This window comes from Neofelis nebulosa, chromosome 1, assembly GCF_028018385.1.
Source record: "Neofelis nebulosa isolate mNeoNeb1 chromosome 1, mNeoNeb1.pri, whole genome shotgun sequence".
Classification (NCBI taxonomy): Eukaryota; Metazoa; Chordata; class Mammalia; order Carnivora; family Felidae; genus Neofelis; species Neofelis nebulosa.
In genome coordinates, this window is record NC_080782.1 from 103117956 (window position 1) to 103141191 (window position 23236).

At 38.0% G+C, this 23236-nt stretch overlaps 1 protein-coding gene across 3 annotated transcripts in view; it reads left to right on the forward strand.

Moving 5' to 3' along the window:
* MRPS27 (mitochondrial ribosomal protein S27) overlaps positions 1 to 23236 on the forward strand; it is an 86798-nt gene that overhangs the window by 14895 nt on the left and 48667 nt on the right. For all 3 annotated transcript variants that reach the window (XM_058730024.1, XM_058730031.1, XM_058730040.1), the window contains 2 exons: positions 1242 to 1312; positions 3527 to 3585. In XM_058730024.1, coding sequence (XP_058586007.1) covers positions 1242 to 1312; positions 3527 to 3585 — 130 coding nt within the window. The remainder of the gene's footprint in view (positions 1 to 1241; positions 1313 to 3526; positions 3586 to 23236) is intronic.

The window sequence follows — 23236 nt, forward strand, 5'->3', positions numbered from 1 at the left end:
TAGTTGTGTCAGGGATGACTGATTTGAGAACTCTTGCTGCTGAGGGGAACAGAGCAACGGAGAAGTTATCTGGAAGGAGATAGGAGGTTAAGGGAGGTTTTTGTCATTTTGGTTTTTGTTTGATAAAGTTCATCCTTTATTAAAAAATAGAAGGCAGAGTATATGTGCATAGATGCTGGTAGCTTGGAGACCTGGTGGGAGGAGGATGAAGTTCTGTTGATTGCTTCTATTTTATACTCAGGAAAAGAAGACACAAAACCATGAGCTCAGGGGAGGAAAGAAGGGGAAAGAACATATTGTAACTTTGAGAAGCAATGAGAAGGTGTGAAATAATTCTTTTGAGAGTATGTTGCTTGGTGTTTCAGATCTTTTTAGACTCTGAGATAACAATGTAATCTCAGGAATGCCAAGTATTTCTGTGGATATTCTGCTCAAAGCAACCAGAATAGGAATTAGTTCAGGCCAAAAATTACTAAACATAGTCAGAATGCCTCTCAGAATTTGTTCAGAAAATGTGTAAAAGTCATTTCATAAATTCCAATCTTTAAATTTTTGAAGAGCTAATACAGCTAGCTACCTGGTTCAAAATGCAAAAAGAATAAATGTGTAAGCAACGAAGGATCTCCTTTCTTTGGTTCCCTACTATGTAATTCCTTTCCGTGGAAAGTGTCAGTGATAACACTTTATTCTATCTCCTTCCAGAGGTACTTTATTGATCCACTGTTTAAAAGCTAACTATATGGTCGAGGGCATGGGTGGCTCAGTGGGTTAAGCGTCTGACTTCAGCTCAGGTCATGATCTTGCCGTTTGTGAGTTCAAGCCCCGTGTCGGGCTTGTGCTGACAGCTCACAGCCTGGAGCCTGTTTCAGATTCTGTGTCTCCCTCTCTCTCTGCCCCTTCCTGGCTTGTGTGCTCTCTCTCGCTCTCTCTCTCGCTCTCTCTCTCTCTCTCTCTCTTAAAAATAAATAAACGTTAAAAAAATTAAAAAGCTAAATATATGGTAGGATTTTAAAAATAATCCTTACTCCAGTTAAGTAAACCATTTTTTAAAATATTACTAATATTCCTTCATCCTTTCTAATTTATACAAAAACGATTTATAAAAAGAGCAAGAAAGAGCATCTGTTTTAATAATGACTTCACAATGTTGGCAGCCATCTGGTAGGAGTTGTTATCTGTTAGATTTTTCTTAAGAAATATATGTATTTGACAACGTTCTTTTTCCTTCTTTGTCTTCACAGCTGATCTAGCATCTTTAATGGATAAAACATATGAGAGAAAGCTGCCTGTTAGTTCTTTAACAATATCACGGGTAAGAAAACTTAAACATCTATATTTTCAAAGGAGGAGGATGAGAGACTCTTTATTTAAATGAAGCTGTGTAAATAAAGACTACATTTCATAGGAAATACTCTTGCATAGTAGGGTATGTTTTTGTAGTTACTAATAGATATTTTGTGGTAAAGTAGCAAATTTCTATAACTGAAATAAAAAGTAATAAATTTACCAGACTCTGGTGTCAGTGATCATTGTTGTGTATCTGATTTGAATTTTTCTAGGATATGATATTCTGTTCTATGATACTATGATTTTTTTATGTTGATACACCCTTCAAAGTAGTAGTATTTCACTTGTTAATATTGGAAGTGATTTTGATATTTGAGAAAGTCTATAAAAGAATGGATATTACTGTTTAATACTGCAGTGCAGTGGAGCAGAGGGTAATATTAGGCTGAAAATCAGGAATGGTAATTGATAGTAACTGTTACTGAACACTTTCTATACCAGCTATTGTACTAGCTTCTTAATGTACATTACCTCTATTAATTCATATAATGGCCGTATGAGATAAGCACTGTTAACTGCATTTTATATGTAAGACTCAGACTGGTTGATAACTTACTCAAGTACACACAGTTCATAAATAGAAAAATTGAGCTTCAAACCCAAATCTCTGTGACATCAAAGTCTTTCTCTGTTGCCTCCCTCAAGTAGATCTGATCTTTTCTTTATCATGAATTCATTTTGTGACATTAGGCAATTGAGCCCCTCTCAATTTCCTCATTTCTAGTGTGGGATCAGTAGTATCTCCCCACAGGGCTGGTATGCTAAAATGAGATCTTAATTGTGAAAATTCTTTGTAGAAATTAATGGCACCATAAAATTCAGGATGTTTTTAAATTTACATGAGGAAAAGTAAAGAAACCCTTATCCTTTTTAGTCTCAGTCTTTTCTTTCTGCCTCTTGATATTTTCCTTTTAGTAGGGAAGCAGTTTTAACTAGGTCATAACCTAAATTGTGTAGCCTCAATTTTCAGAGGGGGACTGAAAAGCCATTGCTCATCTCTTACATGATGGATAAGATTTCTGAATGCCATAATACCTGATACTTGTTTAAGCAGCACTTGAGAGCTTAAAGAGCTTTCACGTACATTTTCTCACTGGCGTCTCACACTCTTCAGTGTAGGTGCCCTTATTCTTTTAATGCAGATGGACCAGCTAAGTTCCGGAGTGGCTGTACCATCTGTCTGTGCCACACAGCAAACACTCACTCAGGAGAATGAGTTCTCAACTTTAAGTCCTGTGTTTGAATTGTGTTTTATCTGCTCCTTAACGAGATTTCTAAATAAAATCCTTAAGTCCTAGACATTTTTAGAAAGCCTCTCCACTTTTGCTCTTTTTCTTCATAAAGTTTCAATTTTAGGCACAACATGCATTTTGTCCTACTCCATCCTTTTTGCCTGTGTCTCCTATAGGATAGAATACATCCTTGGAATAATTTTTTTTGTTTCTTTACTTTGGAGTTAGGAGCATACACAAGGATTTTATGGTTCAAAGGAAGACTTTGTTGGTGGAAGGATCACAGGTTGACTGGTTCATAGCAGGGTCAGAGTAGGAAAAATGGTCGTAAGGCTACATTTTCTAAATTTAGATTTTCATCTCTTCGGCCATATTTTTTCAGCCATTAGAGTCTTTCTCCTTTCACCTACCTGTTCTCATGTAGGTGAGAAATATTGATAACTAATTATAAACATAGTAGGAGGAGCTCTCTCGTTCTGGGCAAGTTTCATGTTTGGTTTTCAAACAGTTTTTCTTATCAAGGTTGATCTACACATAGAAAAACAGAAGGCTTTGTGTGTTCCTTGCATTAGCACAGAAGGGTTTCAAGAATGGAGCCATACCATGGGAACAGTGTTCTAATAAAATGGATGTCCTATCTTTTAAAAAAAATTTTTTTAAGTTTATTTATTTTTGAGAGAGCAAGTGAGCATGAGCTGGGGAGGGGCAGAGAGAGAGGGGAAACACAGAATCAAAAGCAGGCTCCAAGCTATGAGCTGTCAGCACAGAGCCCGACACGGGGCTCGAACTCACAAACCATGAGATAATAACCTGAGCTTAAGTTGGATGCTTACTCAGCTGAGCCACCCAGGTGCCCCTGGATGTCCTATCTTTTTTAAGGTCATTGTGTGAATCAGGTCCAATATATAGCATAGTCTGTATTCAAAGTTTATTTTTCTGTCTTTCAGTTTGTGGACAACATTTCATCTAGAGAAGAGATAGACCATGCAGAGTATTACCTTTACAAGTAAGTTTTCCATTTGATTTGACTATATATTCTCTCACAAAGGGTGGTAGGTATTATGCATAATGTTTAGCACCTTTTTAAGTTTGTGTTTTGGAGATATTTCCATATCAGTATATAGATAGCTTCCTCATTTTTTATAACTGCATCATATTCCCTATTGTGAATGTATTATTTAAACCAGTTCTCTATTACAGGACCTTTAGGTTGTTTGCTCTGTCTCTTTGTAGTAGGTGTAGTATAGTAATTAACAACCCTGTACACATGTAATTTTACACATAATCCCCATGAGTGTATACATTTGTAATTATAATAGCTGCTGCCAGATTGCTTTCTATTGAGATTTCACCAGCTGACATTACTGCCAGCACTGGAGTAGAAAGGCCTGTTTTTACAGGTTGGCCAACAGGTGTTTTCACACTTTGAGATTTTTTGTCAGTCTGATAGGTGAACAATTTTATATATCTCTTCTCTCCCTTTCTTATTCAGATGGAAGTACAGTCTATATCCACTATTCAGCACCTATTTTTAATTAACACTGTATTTTAAAACTTTACGGACATTACCACATTTGCTTCATACTTTCCCACAGCTGTGAACAATCCTACTGTGAACTATAGACACACTCACCTGTGTGTACAAAGAAAAAGAAGCTTGTTCACTACAGCACCATCTGTGGTAGCAAAAGATGTGAATAACCTAAAGCTTGTTAAATAAGGGACTGGTCAAATAAATTCTGATTTTTTTCTTATAGTTTCATCTATCAGATCAAAATGATACCTTACAACTTTTTATTGTGATTCCTTGTTGTGATTTAAAAAATCTGATTTATGATTTGTTCCAATTCCTGGTTTCAAAAATAGATTCAAACTGACACTTAAAATGTTTTGGGGTGCCTGGGTGGTTCAGTTGATTAAGCACCTGACTCTTGATTTCAGCTCAGGTCATGATCGCATGGTTTATGAGTTCGAGCCCCACATCTGGCTACGTGCTAACAAAGTGGAGCTTGTGTGAGATTCTCTCTCTCTCTCTCCCCCTCTCTCTACCCCTCCCTAGCTTGCACTTTCTCTCTCTCAAAATACATAAATTAATTAAAAAATGTTCTTAGTAAGCATTACATTAGAATTTGCCATTTGTCCTTTGTTTTAAGAGAGTTATTTATTTTTTCCATCTGGGTATTTTTTATTATTTCTTTTAATGTTTATTTTATTTTTGAGAGAGAGCATAAGTGGGAGAGGGGCAGGCATAGAGGGGAACAGAGGCTCCCAAGCAGGTTCCACAATGATAGCAACGAACTGGATGCGTGGCTTGAGCCTGAGATCATGACCTGAGCCAAAGTAAGACACTCAACCAACTGAGCCATGCAGGTATCCCCTAGGTACATTTTTTAAAGCTTTCTTTATATTAATGAAAATGTATTCAATTTTCTTTTACATGATTTTGCTACATAGTAATGAGCCTTTTTTTTTTTTCTTTCTTTCTGAATTGGGTAAATTCTGCCACCTTTTTGGTGTTTTGTGTACAAATGTAAATCTTAAGTACATTAGATTTCACACCTGAAATATACTTATTTAAAAGTTTATTTTTGAGAGAGAGATACCGTGTGCACATGGTAGCAGGGGAGGGACAGAAAGAATCCCAAGCAGGCTCCATGCTGCCAGTTCAGAGCCTGATATAGGGCTCGAACCCATGAACAATGAGATCATGACTTGAGCTGGAACCAAGAGTCAGACGTTCAACCGAGTGGGCTACCCAGGCGCCATTAAAAGCATTTATTTGAAATTTAAGATTGCCTTTAATCATTTCATAATTTTAAATTCTAGTCCTGAAATCATAATTGCAAGTGCTCTCCTAAATGTAAATGTATTATTTAATGAGAGTAAGCCCTGCCTTTTTTAGTGGTTCTTTGGCACCGTAGGGCTCCTTTGATAGTTATTTTTGCCAGTGGTGGAAAGTGTATTCAGGCCACCATCTTCCCAGTTCTTGTTCTTTTGCTTTGTTGATGGCAAAATGCAGAAAATAGTTCCAATGTCTAAAGAGAAATTATTTCTTAGAATTCTGTCCTGTGGGACACAGTGCCATGATTTTGGAAGAAATACAACCCAAATTTACAAGTACCTCTGTAGTATATAACTGATTTCAGTGATTCAACATTCAGTAAGTGTTTACTGAGCACCTGTTACATGCCTAGGCTGTGTCCAAGGTGCTGGAGTATAGAGACCAAGTTAAAGACTGTCCCATTCCTCATACGTTAAAGTTTAACTGAGAAATTTAAGTCCCGCCTTTAAGACCATCATGATTCCTCTCATGATGTCAGTTTTGTTAGGCCTAGACTCTTACTGAAAGTTTCCTAAACTCTTTCTCCTGTTTCCATATAGGTTATATAGAAGACTCTTACCCATCTTAAGATGAGTCACTGTTTAATTTGACATCCCATCCTTTGCTTAATCAAAACTGAGGTTCTAATATACTGAATGTCAACTATACTTCAATAAAAAAAACAAACCTATTGTTCTAACAATGACATCACTTTATTTCTGTTGTTTCTCCTCCCTTCCATTGCCAAGAAAATTGGCTCTCTTTTTTCTCAGCCTTTTTTTTTTAAAGAAATAAACATTTTTGTGACTTCATGAAATTACTGTTATATGTGTATGGGACTAGGTATAACCCCAAAAAACTGCATCAAGATGTAGATAATGGAGGTTGGCTACATTCACTCATTAGCTAAATGTCTCATTCCTGCTTTCTAGCTTTAGAGAATATATAAAGGTTGTGCCTCAGCAAAATTAGAAGTTACAAGTAATGAACTCTCAAGGTTTCTCTGCATTAATTGAAGTCAGGAATGTCGATCCAAAAGACACCAAGGGCCTGTGGTATTGCCACCAGTTAGGTCTTCAACATGTAGTGGTTGTGATACCCGGCATCCCCACATGGGATGACTTGAGACATCTTAGAGAAGTTTATGATCACCAGTCTAGAGTAAGGAAATGAAGCCATTTCTTAATCCCAAATAACTGACAGCTTCTTGGGAGGATTTCTCACTCCCCAGGCAGTACCATCTTTGAGGGTAGGGCACACAACAGGACTTTGGGCTGCCACCTCTGTCATTAGCTCAACTCTTTATCTGCCTCAGCCTGTGCGGGTCAGGCTCAGCAAGTAGAGCCTAACTGCTGTGTTCTCCCATCTTCTAGTGATCAGTCTCCCCACTGATGATGTAAGCAGTATTAGAGCCAGAGAAGTTTGGAACCTTGCGTGACCAGTGGAGGGCTGACTGAGCATCTGCCGTTGACTCAGGTGCACAAGTTCCAGCAGTTCAGGGTGCTGCTGGCACAGGCCGGCTTGTTACCATTCTATCCTCCCAGGAGAGAATTTTAGCCTTTGACTCTCCTGAGGGACACAGGTTTAAAAGTTTAGAGGCTTCAAGATTGAGATTTCCAGGGATCTTTTAAGGAGAGTTAGAAAGGCTGCGTTTGAGAGAGTATGAGGGAAAAGAATATCCAAACACCCCTATTTGACCCCTGGGGGACTGCAACCTGATGATCAGCTTTTCCCCCCACCATTCATTAAACAACAACAACGAACAAACAAAATCAAAAACGAGGAAAGGGCAGTGATGCTTTAAACAAAGGAATAATGTGAACTAAAGGTGATTAAAGCAGTTAATACCAGACACTATATAGGTTGACAAGAAAAAGAGTCCCTGATAATATTCTACACATCTAATGGGAAAATAAAACCAAGAGTAAAAATGAGTACAACAGCACAAGCACTGAACTGAAGTACAATAAACAAAATCCGTCAGTAAGAAACAAGAGAAGGCATGCTAAGAACTGGTGGGCTCTAACAAAATAAAGGAAACAAGATTAAAATAGGAGAATAAAAAAGTGAAAAGAAAATGAGGTAAGAAGAACCCGATCCCCCACATACTCTGTTCACACCATATGTATAGATACGGCTGGGAGAGTGGGAAAATAGGCATAGACGTGCTATTGCACTCGTACTGTCAACAGGCCGAATAGTACCTTCTTTGTGAGTGCTTTTCAAGCTGCTTCCAACAAGCCTTGGAGCTGATCGCTCACAGGGGCCTCGGGGCTGTGGGCCTGGGAGGAAAAGGCAATGACAGAGAAGCCAGGCAATGCTGCCACCAGCTCTCTGCTTCTGTTTCTGCTTCTGTTTAAGCCAGGGAAGCTGTGCCTCCAACTGCTTTATGTATATGTTGGGGTCTGCAGAGAGAATGTAGAGAGGTCTGTGAACTTCAATGAGAATAAAACTATGTATTTATTTTCACTAAACTCTCAATAATATTTAGCATTTCCTTCAATTATGAATATTTGCAACAGATCACAGTATTATAAGCAGCATTTGTGTCTTTCTCACTAATAAAAGCAGATTTTTCAAATCTCACACGTTTGTTGCAGATCTCTTGACAAATTATGCTCATCACTGCTTAGAAATTAAATTTGGGGGGGCCCTGGGTGGCTTATTTGGCTCCGGTCATCATCTTGTGGTTCGTGAGTTTGAGCCTCGCTTTGGGCTCTGTGCTGACAGTTGAGAGCCTGGAGCCTGCTTCAAAGTCTGTGTCTCCCTCTTTCTCTGCCCTCCCCCTACTCATTCTCTCTCTCTTTCTCTCAAAAAAAAAAAAAAATACATAAACATTGCATTTGGAATTAAACTGCTAGATAGTGTTAATTCGTGCATTAATACAGAAGCACATGTTCCCACATCTTAAGGATTTTTTTAATATTTTGATAATTTCACTGTAACTGGTTTCCTTTGTGATCCTGTGTGCTTTTATTTTATGCATTTAAAACATCATTCTGAGGAGTTTATGAGCTTCATCAGACTTCCGGAGAATTCATGCCACAAAGAAATATCAAGAACCCTGCTATGAGATTGTGTTTGAAAAGTCCTTTGCTTAGGTTTCCTCCAGGCCTTTTGAAATTTTCTAGGTCTTTGTTTTTTCCTTCTTACAAGGAAGGCTTTCTTTTCTTATTTTAGTTTAGACTTTATAGAGTAAGACAAACATATGGTTTATAGGTGTGCTGTTTTCCAAGTGAAAGCTTAAATACAGCCAGTCTCATAAGCTTCTCCACAGAGCTTGAAGAAGATGTGGGGAAAGTGAAGAGATGCAGACTGGCCAGAGATGCTGTAGGCAGGAGATCATTGCAGGGGCGGGGTTGAGCAGGATACACTTCTGCCCGGTTTTGGTATCGTCACCCGTCCGTTCTCTGGGCTTGGTGAGGAAGAAGCCATGATGCTGCTTAGCAGTAAGCAGAGGTGTTAAGGCACTGAGGAGAAAAGTAACTGTGCAACCGATGGCTGCTGAGAGGAAAGGGCCCTTCACAGGGCATCTGACTGCTAGGCATACATAAGAAGCTGACAGCTCAGTTATGCTCTATATTTGCTAAAAAAGAGTTTTATATGCCCCGTGTTAGTGTGAAAAGGAGTTGAGCAAAATATTTTTCCCTCGGGCATAGGATTAATTTCTGTTTCCTACCCTGTACCCTCTCTTTGGCGTTTGAAGAAAAATGTCTTTCTGTCTTTGCTTTACTATAAACTTACAACATTCCTAAGAATTAGATTTGCATCTTTATTTTACTGATGCCCAGACTAAGGCATAGAGATTCACTGAGAGCAGCCAACATAGATGGTGTGCACGTAAGTGGCTGCCTAACCCAGGCAGAGAAGGGAAGCCAAAAGGATGTAATGTAAACAGAGGGACAGTACTGTGAAAACAGTAGTGTTTGCACAGTGGAAGATATTATCAGTAAGGGTCCCAGTATGCTTTTTTTTCCGAGGAAACTGAGACAGAAGGAATTCCATAGAGACCAGAGTATAGAGCATGGTAAAGCAGGAGAAAATTAAAATTAAGAAATAGGAAATGTGTTATATTTTGTGTAGTCTCTGGGTTGTTGATGGTACTTGGTTTCTAGAGGCTGTGGTCTTAGCTTTTTCTCCACAAGAGATCCCTTTTAAGATCTGTCAACTTGAAGTCTGTTATAGTGAGCTTACCTAGAGTTTTCCTTTATCAGTTGGTGAAAAGTGTCTCTTTGTCAGGCTACCTTGTCAATAGTTCTGAGCTCAGGACTCCCCAAGTCCATGTGTGCTGCCCACATATATACACGTGATCCCCGAGGCAGGCTGTAATCTCCATTTTCAGGAGATAAAACTGTATGTCATCAGTAAAATTATGGCATCAGTAAAAGCCATTGTTTTCATGGTTCTAACAAGCTTTAACAATTCCTGTATTGGTATTTGATTACTGAATTAATTGAATGCAAAGTCAAGCCATAAAAACTCCTTCTTTCCATGTGTATCTTCCTCTTCACCAAGGATGCTTGCAAATTACATCTTTAAAGTCTTATTTAGACTTTCCGATGACTTTTGAGACCATGGCAGTTTAACATGCATAAAATTAAACTTGTTCCTTTTACTGTCAGAGTGTCAGTAATCAGAACTGATAATTTAATCTGCAGCACAATTATCATTCTTGAAGGCTAAGTGATAGAAATTTCTGATGTACATAACATATTCTCTCTATTTTAAGAATGTAACATTTTTTAAAAATAGTCTTGGTTTTTAGCAAAAATGTGGGGAATACTGAATTCATTGCCTTATAATAAGAAGAGATTGTCACAGAGCTGCATGAGAAGGTTTTTTTCCTCAGAATACAGCTCCGTATTGTCATGGGGAGTGACCTGCCACCCATTAATGAGCGGAAGTCAAGGTAGTGAGTGTGGCAGGCTGTGTGCTGCCAACACGTTCATCCACACCGTACCTTAGCCTCAAGCATCTCTCCTGAGTTGCTTAACTGACCTGGCAGATAGCAGGCATCCGTGGTTGGGGACGGATGGCAGGTCAGCAACAGCTGGGGTGAGGCAGATGGCAGCCTGCATGTCTCCAGGTCCCAGGTTGGCAGCCAGTCTAAAAAAGGACGGTCCAAAATAGCTCCATTCTTTCAATAAACAAAAATATCCCTGTGGCTCCTTGGAAGGTGAGCGCACTACCCTAGGCCCATGTTGTAAGAATCTGTGTCTGTCTGTCGAAAGAGGGGAAGGTGGGAGCTGATGAGGAGCTTAAGCAGTAGTAATTTTCCTTTGCAGGCATGGGGATTGTGTATTACAGCAATGAAAGGAAATCAGAGATTTTTCTGTTAGCCTGTTGCCAGGTGTCATTATGTTTCAACGTTATTAAGAAATGAGTAAGAGCCCAAGAGGAGGGAAATGACTTGTAACAGCATTTTTAAAAAACACTTCCATTCTTTAATATTGCCGAGTGCTTTATTTACTTCTTATTTACTAATCCTTACCACAGGCCTAGGAGACAGTTTCTTACTGTTAATGGCTCTACAATAGAGAATAGTCCATTGTCAGGGGCACTGTCTGCACCTTGCCAAAGACCCGCTGGAGCAGTGTGCTGGGAGTTAGGGTGAGGACTGTGTCCCCAGCTCCTTTAGACTGTGCACTTAACTCCTGACCAGTCTCACTGCAGCCTGGGGGCCTCATCATACCAGAGGGGTGACCTTCAAGGGTATTTTCCTGGCTTTTGTCCACACATGCTACCTAGCTTTCCCAGCGGGATCTGATACCTTAGATAGGTACTTTATTTTTCCGGAGTGATGAATCCCCTGGACGCTCTCATCCTAGGAGTCCATAGCAGTCCAGGCAGCTGCAAACATCTATGTACGAAGCTTTGTAGGGACCGATGCCTTCATTTCTTTGTGGTAAATACCTGGGAGTGGAATGGGTGGAGCATATGGTAGGTAGACATTTTCCGAACTGTTTTTCAAAGTGGTTTTACTGTCTTACCATCCCAACAGCAGTTCCAGATCCTCCACATTGTTGCCAACACGTTTAGCCTTATTAATAGAGTTTAGTGGTCTCTCATTGTGGTCTTAATTTATTTTTGCCTAAATGACTCATGATGTAGAACATCTTTTCATGTGCTTTTCTGCCGTGTCTACGTCTCCTTTGGTAACGTGACTGTTCAACTCCTTTTCCTATTTTTCTTTTTATTGGATTGCTTGCGTTTTTATTAGTGGGTGTTGAGAATTCTTTATCTCATAGTTGTGTCTTTTTGCTCACTTAACAGTGATTTTCAGAGGGCAGTTTTTAGTTTTGATGGAAGTCCAGTTTGTCAGTTCTTTTCTTTTATGGATTGTGCTTTTGCCACCAGTGGAGAAGTTTTTGCCTAGCCCAACAGCATAAAGATTTTCCTCCTGTGTTTCCTTTAAGTTCCTAGCTTTAGGCCTCATAGTTTGGACTGTGATCCGTTCTGGGTTATGTGTTGTATATGGTGTGAGGTAAGAATCAAAGGTAATTCTTTGGCATAAGATTACCTGGTTGTATCGGCACCGTTTGTTGAAAAGTCTATTCTTTTTGAACTGAATTACCTTTGAGTTTCTGTGGAAAATCAGTTGTTTGTATATGTGTGAGTCTACTTCAGTACTGTTTTGTTCCATTGACCTATGTTCCATTGCTATCTTGATGCCAGTACCACACTGTCTTGATGCCTCTAGTTTTATAATAAGTCTTAAAATTAGCTCTTCTAAGTCCTCCAACTCGGTTCTTTTCCAGAATCATTTTGGCTGGTTCAGGTCCTTTGCATCCCATATCAGTTTTAGGGTGTGTTCTCACACACATAATGCACATACACACACACCTATGAAATAATATCCATTACAAAAAGTAAAAGATTATGTTGATCTACAGGGGCGTGATTAATTATTAACAGTACAATACAGAGCAATGAAAAGAATGAAAACTTTATTCATATTTCCAATGGAACAAGTTATAAAACGCATTCAGTGAAAAAAAAGTATAGACTTTTTTCATTACGTTACCATCGTGGATTCTATGTAAATGTAATATGTGTATATGTACTTTGATGCATATGTGTGTATATGTGTTTATATGCATAGACTGTCTCTGGAATGGCATATATATACCCACAAAAATTGGTAAAACTGGTTTCTTTGGGGGAACAGTCCTGGGTGATTTTTTTTTTTTTTTTTAAAGACCTGGGTTGACTACTGACTGAATTCTCTCTTGTACCTTCTGAATTTCATATCATAGATATATATTATTCAAAGAAAAATTTTAAAAAGATCCTCAACATAGTTATCAGTAGATTCTTTTTTTAAATTTTTAAAAAATCTTTATTTTTGAGAGAGAGAGAGAGAGAGACAGAGTGCAAGTGGGGGAGGAACAGAGAGACTGGGGGCGGGGGCGGGGGTAAGACGCAGAATCTAAAGCAGGCTCCAGGGTCTGAGCTGTCTCCACAGAGTACGACGCAGGGCTCGAACTCATGACCCTCGAGATCATGACCTGGGCCGAAGTCGAATGTTTACCTGATTGAGCCACCCAGGTGTCCCTCAGTAGATTCTTGAGAAGTATATATCATAATAAAGGTATTTCAGGAATATTAATAACAGTAAATTTTGGATTGAAAGGGATAAGTGTTGAAGGGAAATTAATTGTCTGCATAAGGTGATAAAAGGCCTGTTGTGTGGTAGTTGACAGTGGAAATGAAGAGAGAAATGTTTTACACATAGGAAGGAAAAAAATCGATCAACAGGATTAGTGACAGGTTGAATGTGATGATACAAAACAAGGATCAAAAATGAGGTGAAAATGGAACTTCAGGTAAATGAGAAAATGGGTAGTCCATTGATGGAAGTATTGAACCGGAAGCAGATTTAGACAGCAAGACAGCAAGATGGTAGGGTTTTCTTTGGTGTTTTTACTGTACATGTACAGATTTCTGAGTTTGCTGTATCACATCTTATATCTACCAACCACATTTGAACTGTTTCAGAGGAACTAGTCACAGACTTTTGGAGAAAGAACAGCTGGAAAACATACCTATGTTGGGATCTTCCTGATGTCCTAGTGCCAGCTGGGAAATTTTGGAGTAGGCATTCTCTCAAGTCCTGTTAACTTTCAGAGTCTATGAAATTGAGACTTGGGCAGGCAGGCTAAGCAATCTCTTACGAGCCACGTAACAAATCCAAGCACTGGCTACAGATGAAGGCCTCACTTCCAATTCACAGGCTCATCAATTAGACCAACGTATCTCATAGTGCCAGTTCTTTGTCCTAAGGCAGTCTAAGGAATAAAGCAGAACATAAAGACTCAGTGAATACTTGAATACCTTATAACAGAGTAACATAAAACTAATTAAACTCAGAAAAAAACTAGCATATACAGACATACAACTGTAAGAAAAATGCATAATTATGAAAAAAAAAGTGTAAAGACCCTGAAGGAATCAGGATGGCAGGAAATAGGTGACATGGATTTTAGGACCAATTTAGTTTCCACTTTGATCTGTAACTTGGAGCCAGTTAATGAACTCTCTGGAGATTAGCTTTCTGGATGAGCATCTGATCTTGGATGCTTCCCAAGTCACCATGCATATCTAAAATTCTGTGTTTCTCAATCCCATTGATCTAGAAGCTAGACCTTATCACCAGAAACCTCAGACTTTGAAAGCCTGAGATTCTGGTTTTTGTTTAGTTTCTTCCCCAGGACTTTACTTAAATAGTGGAGTTGAATTTTCAGCCACATTAACTATGAATATCCATAGAAAAACTAGTGAATATAGATAAACAACAGAAAGTGTAAGGGGATCTCTTAATCTCTTTTGGATTTGGGTGACATTCTTCATTTGCTGTCTTCTTTGTAAATACTTTTAGTAAATCTCTTGGTATAAGAAGCTGGGTATTCACTCTTATTTTCCAGGAAGCCAGTTTTTTGTATGTTTTTGATACTTTCCTATTATCTTTTTCTGGAGGGCCCACAAAGCACCTATTCTTGATGCCTTGCATATACATGGAATTTAAAAGCAAAATAGATCTATTTTGATAGCTGCTGAACCCTCTGTGAATTAAACCTGAAAAAAGTTATGTAGTTTCATATAAAAAGATATATCCCAAGTTGTTTTTTTCCAGAGCATAAAGTCCTTTGATCAGAAAAAGAAAAAATCATTTTCTTGGCTGTTTTCATAACTGCAAAGTCATTATCAAGGTAGCAGAAATTATAGCTATAGGACAGAAAGACATAACTGTAATGTCTTATGCTTAGAGTGTCTTCAGCAGGATTTTGCATGTAAGGCAGTTTGATTTAGAGATAATTAAGAAATTTTCTCAGGAGCTGGTATGGTATTTAAGGGAAAGATAGTAGTTACACAGAAGTTTCAAGAAGACCTTTGTGAGAACTGATTTCATCATGAGTTTTGAGGCCACTGGCAAGTAAATTCCGAAGTATTTTCAGATGCCATGTGTCTAGGCAACAGGACACTTGAGGAACTAGAAGTAATTGATGTGAATTCTCTTTGGTGCCCATGCTGTAATGATTTTCTTGATAGATTTCCAGTTAAGTTTGTTTTTACCATATAGACTTTATATTTTGAGATCTATTCTGTTCTTCTTTTTAATAGCAATGCTGATTTTAAGACCCATGGTGTACCACATTTCATAGCTAGTAATGGGTAAGGCTGGGACATAAAACCAGGTTGTCCAACTCCAGGCCAGTATAGCACATAATCAGTATATTTATGACACACTGGCTATTAGATGGCTCTGTGTTGGATGTTACCAAGAGCTGAAATGCAGATCAGCCATTTGTCTTCATTGATGAAAGCCACGCAGAGTTTTGATATATATATGTGTGTATGTATACACACACACACACACACACACACACACACAGCTTGTTATAGCCCTCCATTTCCTGAGATAATAGCAGGTACTATCTGTTAACACGGATGGCACACTTTCACAGAGCTTTCACACTCCAACCAGAAATGGACTGCTATTCTCTGAGTGCACCACATGTTTTCTTCTCTTTGGCCTCTCCCCATCTCCTGATAAAATGCAACCTTTCTTTTAAGGCCTGTCCCAACCAAATACTGCTACATCCATAAATTTGCCCTGATTTTCGCCATTTGAATATGATCTCTCTGACCCTCTTCCAGAGAATTTTCTTTTATCTACTCATGGGTGCTTAGTTGGTTTTTTTTTTTTCTTTGACTAGTCAGAAATATATATTTCTTATTTTTTCTTTACTTGAGGAACAGTATAGTATAGTAGATAAGAGCATGAATGGGGTGCCTGGGTGGCTCAGTCAGTTAAATATCAGGCTTCAGCTCAGGTCATGACCTCACAGTTCGTTAGGTTGAGCCCCACGTCAGGCTCTGTGCTGCCAGCTCAGAGGCTGGATCCTGCTTTGGATTCTGTGTCTCCCTCTCTCTCTGCCCCTCCCCCTCTCGCACTCTGTCCCTCTCTCAAAAATGAATAAAGGTTAAAAAAAAAGGAGGGGCGCCTGGGTGGCTCAGTTGGTTGACCGTCCGACTTCGGCTCAGGTCATGATCTCACAGTGCGTGAGTTTGAGCTCCACGTTGGGCTCTGTGCTGACAGATCAGAGCCTGGAGCCTGCTTCAAATTCTGTGTCTCCCTCTCTCTCTGCCCCTCCCCCACTCATGTTCTGTCTCTCTCAAAAATAAACATTAAAAAATTTTTAAAATAAATAAAGGAAAAGACCATGGCCTCTGGAGCCAGTCTGGCTAGATTTGAATCCCAGATGTGCCATCTGTTAGCTGTTTGATTTAGTCACTTATAGTCTCAGTCCCTCAGTTTCCTCATCAAAATAGGGATTAAAATAATTCTCGTACTTTAGAGTAGATCCTTAGAACAGTCTTGGGACCAAGTAGGTTGGTGCTCAGTAAGTTTTAGCTTTAATATTGTCTATGATGCATTGTAACATCTTGAAGAGCAAGGACTATTTCTTCCCCAAATCTCTCTCCTTAGGGAAAACATTTTGAACTCTAATTTCAGTTGCTAAGTAGTCCTTCACTATTGTCACTACCCTCACCTAAGGCATCAAGGTGCAGAGTATCAGGACTCAGGGATAGGGAGAAATAGATGCTTATGAATACTCCTAGTTTAACACTCAGATGGAAAGGATATCACAATTTGGGGAGACACTCTCTGACCCTAAGAGACAACTAATTGAAGGTCCCATGTATCTACCCTTATTGCTAAGCTTACAACGGCCAAAAACCAGAAGGGGGCAGCAGAAAGTCATCTACTTCTCATCTGTGGAGAAGGGAGAGAAGCCCAGAAGTGATCAGTTGCCAGTTAGGGACAACCTGCACCAAAACTGATGTCCGATAAGATGTTATTGAATCAATGATCACAGTGCACATTGGAACTGAAAGGAGAGGTCTCCTCTGAGGGCTGGGAGCATGACAACATTTAAACAGTTGAGATAGAAATTGAGGGACTGCTTCCAGTGATGTTAGCTCTGATATTTGGAGTATACAGGAGCAGCTCAGAATGTCTGAAGATCTTTAATGCTGTCAACATTCCCATTTATTTTATTTTACTGTTCCCCCGCCCATCCCCGATGTAGAAATTCAGAATTCCTATTTGTGTGGCCTATTGTGTTTTGGAAAATTGGGCTGCAACTTACAAAAGAAAAATCACTTTCTTTTTAGTGTATTTCCCTCCAGGCTTTCAACTACATCTTTTCATTTAATTTGTTTTAAACTAGTTGACACTAACTCTTAGATTTCTTCTATAAGCTAATGCAGTTCCAACCAAAATCTCAGCAAAATTTTTTGTGGAACCTGAAAAGATGATCCTGAAATGCAAATGAAAGAGTAAAGGGCTAAGAATAACTAAGATATTTTCAAAAAGACTAAAATGATTGGTCTACTAGATAACAAGACTTCGAAAGCTATGGTAACTAAAAATGAGATGTTGTCTTAGACTTTTGGAACTAAATGGAGAGAGCCCAGAGATGCATCTATACACATATGGAAACTACCATGATAGACTTGTACAATGGAATGCCATCCAGCATTGAGAAAGGATGAACTAAAGCAGTACATCTCAGCTTGGCTCTCTCAAAAATGAAATGAGTGGAAAAAAGCATGGTGAATAATCATTCATACAGGGGCACCTGGGTGTTTCGGTTAAGTCGGTTAAGCGTCTGACTTCGGCTCAGATCATGATTTCATGGTTTGAGTTCGAGCCCCGCATCTGGCTCTCTCTGCTGTCAGCATGGAGCCCCTTCAGATCCTTGTCTCTCGCTCTCTCTCTGCCCCCCCGCTCATGCTCTCTCTCAAAAATAAACATTAAAAAAAAAAAAAAAGAATCATACAGCATAACATTTAGGTAGTTTGAAAACATGCAAAGCAATGCCCTGGCTTATATGTTTATATGGATGCATGTAGAAAATGTAAGAGTGTGAAAATGCTTTAGAATGAGAAAGAGTTGAGGATATTTATCTGTGAAGAAGGACAATGTGATAGGAATAGGATCAGGAGATGTATATAAGGAGGCTTCAGCTGCATTTAAACTCTTCTCCCACCACACAGAAAAGTAACCATTTTTACATTTGTTAAGAAATTTATTTGAATAGATTTGAGGATAATTCCTTCTTACTTCCTGCTTGAAAAATCTTGAGATAGGACTGGCCCACCTTGGAGCAGAGTCTACCTTGCCCAGAAAGATAGGGTAATATACGTGTTTGGGTGAGGTAACTACCCACTTTCTTTCTTTTTAATTTTTTTTTTTTAATGTTTATTTCTGACACAGAGACAGGGCATGAGTGGGGGAGGGACAGAGAGAGAGAGAGGGAGACACAGAATCTGAAGCAGGCTCCAGGCTCCGAACTGTCAGCACAGACCCCAACGCGGGGCTCAAACTCACAAACCGTGAGATCATGACCTGAGCCGAAGTCAGTCGCTCAACTGACTGAGCCACCCAGGTGCCCCAAGTAACTACCCACTTTCTAAGGATAACAATCTTGGGCCTCATATGGCTCTTTTCTATATACAATCCTTTAAAAATGTAAAAACTCTTTTTAGCCCAGAGCCTGTACAGAAATAGGCTGCAGACCAGGTGTGGTCCATAGACCCTTGTTTGCCAACCTTTGATGTATACCCTCATTTTCTCCTGTCCTTAAAATTTTCAGAGAAAAATCCCTGTATGTCATTTTGTCCATCCTTACTGTTTTGTTTTGTTGGGAAAGAAGTAAAGACTAACATATAAACTAACTGCTGAGCTATCTGATTTTGCAGCTTGGAGCTTGAGGGGGGACAATCAGTTGCATGGCTATTTGGTATCCCATGAGGGGCATAGGTATAAATTTCATCAGCCCTGTAACAAATGCTGGACAATAGCAAATGGCTGGCATGTGCTTTTTTTTTTTTTTTTTTAAACCTAGGCCCCAGAAGAACAAAGATGACCTTTTTAACTGATAGATACCCAATTTACACAGATATTATTTATTAATACTGATAAGTTGACCTTTTACTTAGGCATTTCTCCTACATAACTACTATGCAATGATTAAAATCAGAACATTTAGCAGGACTACAAGAGTGTGATCTAGTATATAGTCCCTATTCAAATTTTGTCAGTTGCCTCATTAATGTTCTTTATGGGTCCTAGCCCAGAATCCAAACTAGGGTTGTACTTTATATTTAGTTATCATATATCTTTTCAGTCTCCTTTAATTTGAAATACTTCCTCAGCTTTAATGTGTGTGTGTATGTGTGTTTCCTAACCTTGACATTTTTTAAGAGTACAGGCCAGTTTTACTGTAGAATGTCACCCAATTAGGTTTCTATGATATTTCAGTTATGCAGTTATGGTATTTCCTAGGAAGGAAGGCATTTGTGGACAGGAGTACCACAGAAGTGATGTTGTGTTCTCAGTGTATTTTACCAGGCAGTGTGTATTGATCATTTATTACAGTATTGGTGATGTTAAGTTTGATCACCTTATTAAGGTGGTATCTCCCAGATGTCATGACTTGATTTTATTCTCTAAGTTATAATCCATTACTTATTTTGAGACTCAAAATGTCCCCTATATAGTGAGTAGGAAACCCTGCTTCTTGCATTGTTTTGATATGTTCTGTCCTTCTTTGAGCATTTTTTACTTTTCTAGACAAAACATCTTTTAATGTCATCTTACACCATACCTGCCCCAGCCTTGGCACCAGCCATTTTTCTAAAGAGCCCCAGTTCTTTTTAGAGGGAGAATGGCATTCACAAGTCAAAATCTGCTTATAGGAAGTGCTCATTGCTACTGAGTTATTATTTTTCCCAGACTTTCTCAGTGGACAGAGCTAGCATATCATTGTATCCATTCATGTGGATATATTTTTATATGTATTATGTTTATATTATATATAAAAAATATATATATCTTTAAACTATCTTCTTCCTGAAGTTTCCAATTCCAGTCTAACACTTCAAGTTTCCTTGTGGACTTGTCCCTTCTCTAATTTTGTAATTCTCTTCCGGCAGTGAAAAATCTGATTCTCAGTATCTTTTGTCATCTATCTGTTTTGCAAATATTCTCTCTCAGTATATAAGGCTTTTCTATTTGTTTTCTTAATGACATGATTTGATGAGCAGAATTTTTATTTTGATGAAATCTAATTTAGCTATCTTTTACTTTATGGTTATTGTTTTCTGTGTCCTAAGTAGTTATGCCTACTCCTTAGTCATAGATATTCTTCTATTTTCTTCTTTAAAGTGTCAAAATTTTAGATTTTATGTCTCAATTTCATTTTACATATCAAACCAATTCTTGAATATGGTATGAGTGTGGGTATTCTTTTTTTTTTTTTTCTTTTCTTTATGGATGTTTCTGCTTTCTATATTGTTTTCCATTCATTTGTCTATCTTACTGCAATACTATACTCTTACTACTGTAAGTCTTGAAACCAGATAGTGTAAGTCCTTCAGCTTTGTTATTTTTTAATATTATTCTGGTTATTTTAGTTCCTTTACCTTCCCATAAACATTTTGGAATTGGGTGGTCAATTTTTCTTAAACAGGCCTACCTGGATTCCAGTTGGAATTTTGTTAAATCTGTAGATCAATTTAAGAAGAATTGGCATCTTAATTGGGACCTTATATGACATCATAAAATATTGAATCTTCCAACCCATGAACACGGTTTAACTCTTTTTTTTTTTTAAGATCTTATTTCTCTCAGCAATGCTTTATAAATTTCATTGTAGAGACCTTGCAAGTCTTTTGTTAAATTTATTTCTAAATATTTTACAGATTTTGATGTTACTGTAAGTGAACTTATTTTTCTGAATTTTGTTTTCCAAATTTTTCCTTCTAGAAATAGTTGATTTTTATCTCATGACCTTATATCCTGAGAGCTTGATAAACATACTCATTAATCCTAGTAGTAGATTCCTTAGTGTTTTCTACATATCCAGTCATGTTGTTTATGAATAGAAATACATTTATATCTTTCCAAATTTTATCCCTTTCAGTTTCTTTTTCTTGCCTTATTGCACTAGCTAGGACCTCCATCACAATGTTGAATAAAAGTAGTGGAGGCAGGTATCCTTGCTTTTTGTTCCCAGTCTTGGCAGGAAGTATTTAATATCACACCTTTAGGAATGATGTTAGTTGTGGGTTTTTCATAGTTGCCCTTTATCAGTTTGAGGAAGTTCACTTTTAGTCCTAGTTTCCTGACAGTTTTTATCATAATTGGATGCTGAATTCTATTAAATATTGTTTCTTCAAAGATAAAGTTGATCATATGGGTTTACTCCTCCATTCTGTTACAATAGTGAATTGCTTTGGTTTTCAGATGTTAACCCTGCCTTGCATTCTTGGGGTGAATTCTCAAGAATGTATTGTTCAGAAGTATTCTTAAAGTAAATTTGCTAATATTTGTCAGAGATACTTGTGTCTGTGTTGCTGATAATACTGGCCTCTAAATTTTTTTGCTTATAATATCCTTGTGAGGTTTTGGCATTAGGATTATGTGATGTCATAAAATATACTGATAAGTGTTCTCTGCTTTAATTTTCTAAAATTTGGTGTAAGATTTATATTATTTCTTTAATATGTGATAGCATTCATCAGTGAAGTCACCTGAATGGGCCTGGAGTTTTCTTTTAAAGATCATTTTAATTAGGAGTTCATATTTTTGAACAGACTTGGATCTTCTCAATATAATTTTAGTTTGCATTTTTCCTTATTGGTGATGTTGACATACTCTTACATGCTTAACGATCATTCATATTTCTTTGAACTTTCTTATCTTTTATCCTGTCTTTTGACTGCATCGTTGGTCTTTTATTAGTTTGTAGGACCTCTCAATGTTTAGGGAATAGCTTTGAATGATGAATATTTTTATTTTTCTCATTTCTTTTTTTGTTTTTTGTAAATTATTTTGCTTTATGATAGTTTTTGCTATGTAGACTTTTTTTAAAAATGTGATTGAATTTATCAGTCTTTTCTTTTATGGCTTTTACATCAAACTAAGAATGACATTCTCCATCCCAACAAATTTCCCCCTATTTTCTTTCGGTGAATGTATGCTTTCATTTTTAACATGTAAATATACAATTGATCTGTAGTTTATTTTGGTTTAATTATATGAAGTACAGATCCATACATACATATATCCACATTTTTTAAAAATGGCTTCACAGTTATCCTAATGCCATTTTTTGAATAATCCCTCATTTGCCTGCTGATATTTTATGCTGTGTTAGCATATACTAATTCCTTGTTTGAGTTTGGGTCTGTCTCTGAACTCTGCTGTTCTACTGATCTGCCTTTTCATCCAGTAGCATCATACTTGTTTTAATTAGCTTCTGAATATGTTTTAATATCTGATGAGGAAGTCCACAATTCTGTCCACTTCTCTGCTCAACTTCCACTATTTCCCTTTCTCTTTTGTTTAATAACCTTGTTAAATTGTTAGAAATATTTTCCAAATACCTTACTTGAATATACAGTCTTTCCTCTTTTCCTGTAGTGGGGGGTCTCAAGTGATGGTTGAAAGTCTCAGATATGTGACCTGGGCCTCAAATAGCCTTTAGTTCATCTTTATGCAAACAAGAAATAGACTGCCTCTTCTAAACAGATAAATTAGGGGAAAGTACCTTTTTCTGAAAAATGCAGCCTTGTACCTGATTACACAGTTGCTAGGGCTGGGTTTTGTCTCTCTTCACACCTTTAGGCCGTGCTCACTCAAAATGAACCACTTTACAATCATAACAATCTTGAATTGTACTGTACCGTATAAATAATGTAGTCAGGGAAAGAATTACCAGGAAAGCCAGATGCATATTCCTTCCCTTGCCTCCTCCTCCCCATCTGAGCTGCCAGCCCCAGAGCTGGCTAATTACATCACTCAATAATGTGCTTCCTTAAGTGGGAATACAAGTGGCTGTTCACACTAAACAACTCCCTGCCTTCGGGAATGCCTAGATTGGGATCAGAGTAGATAAACCTCTTGAAAGTCCAGTTGGCCACCCAATCAGAGTGACATTGTGGGCCATCACGATAAAGGTCAAATAATAATAATTACTTGTATCCATACAAAAGTACCTTGTCATCTCATTTTTGTTTATCATCCTCTTGGAAAAGTTTGCAAAACAGAAAGGGCAGGTATTCTTTTTGCCCTTCTTTTGTGGGTAAAGGAAGTCAGCCAGAGCAGAAACATTTCCAAAGTCAAACAGCTAGTGAGTGACAGCTTACTTGATCTTACATCTTTTGGAGGTTGAGGTTCTTCCCCTCAACCTGAAAGAACACTTATTTCCCTTACATGTCACATAATCTTATAAAAACATTATTTGTTAATTCCACAAGCATT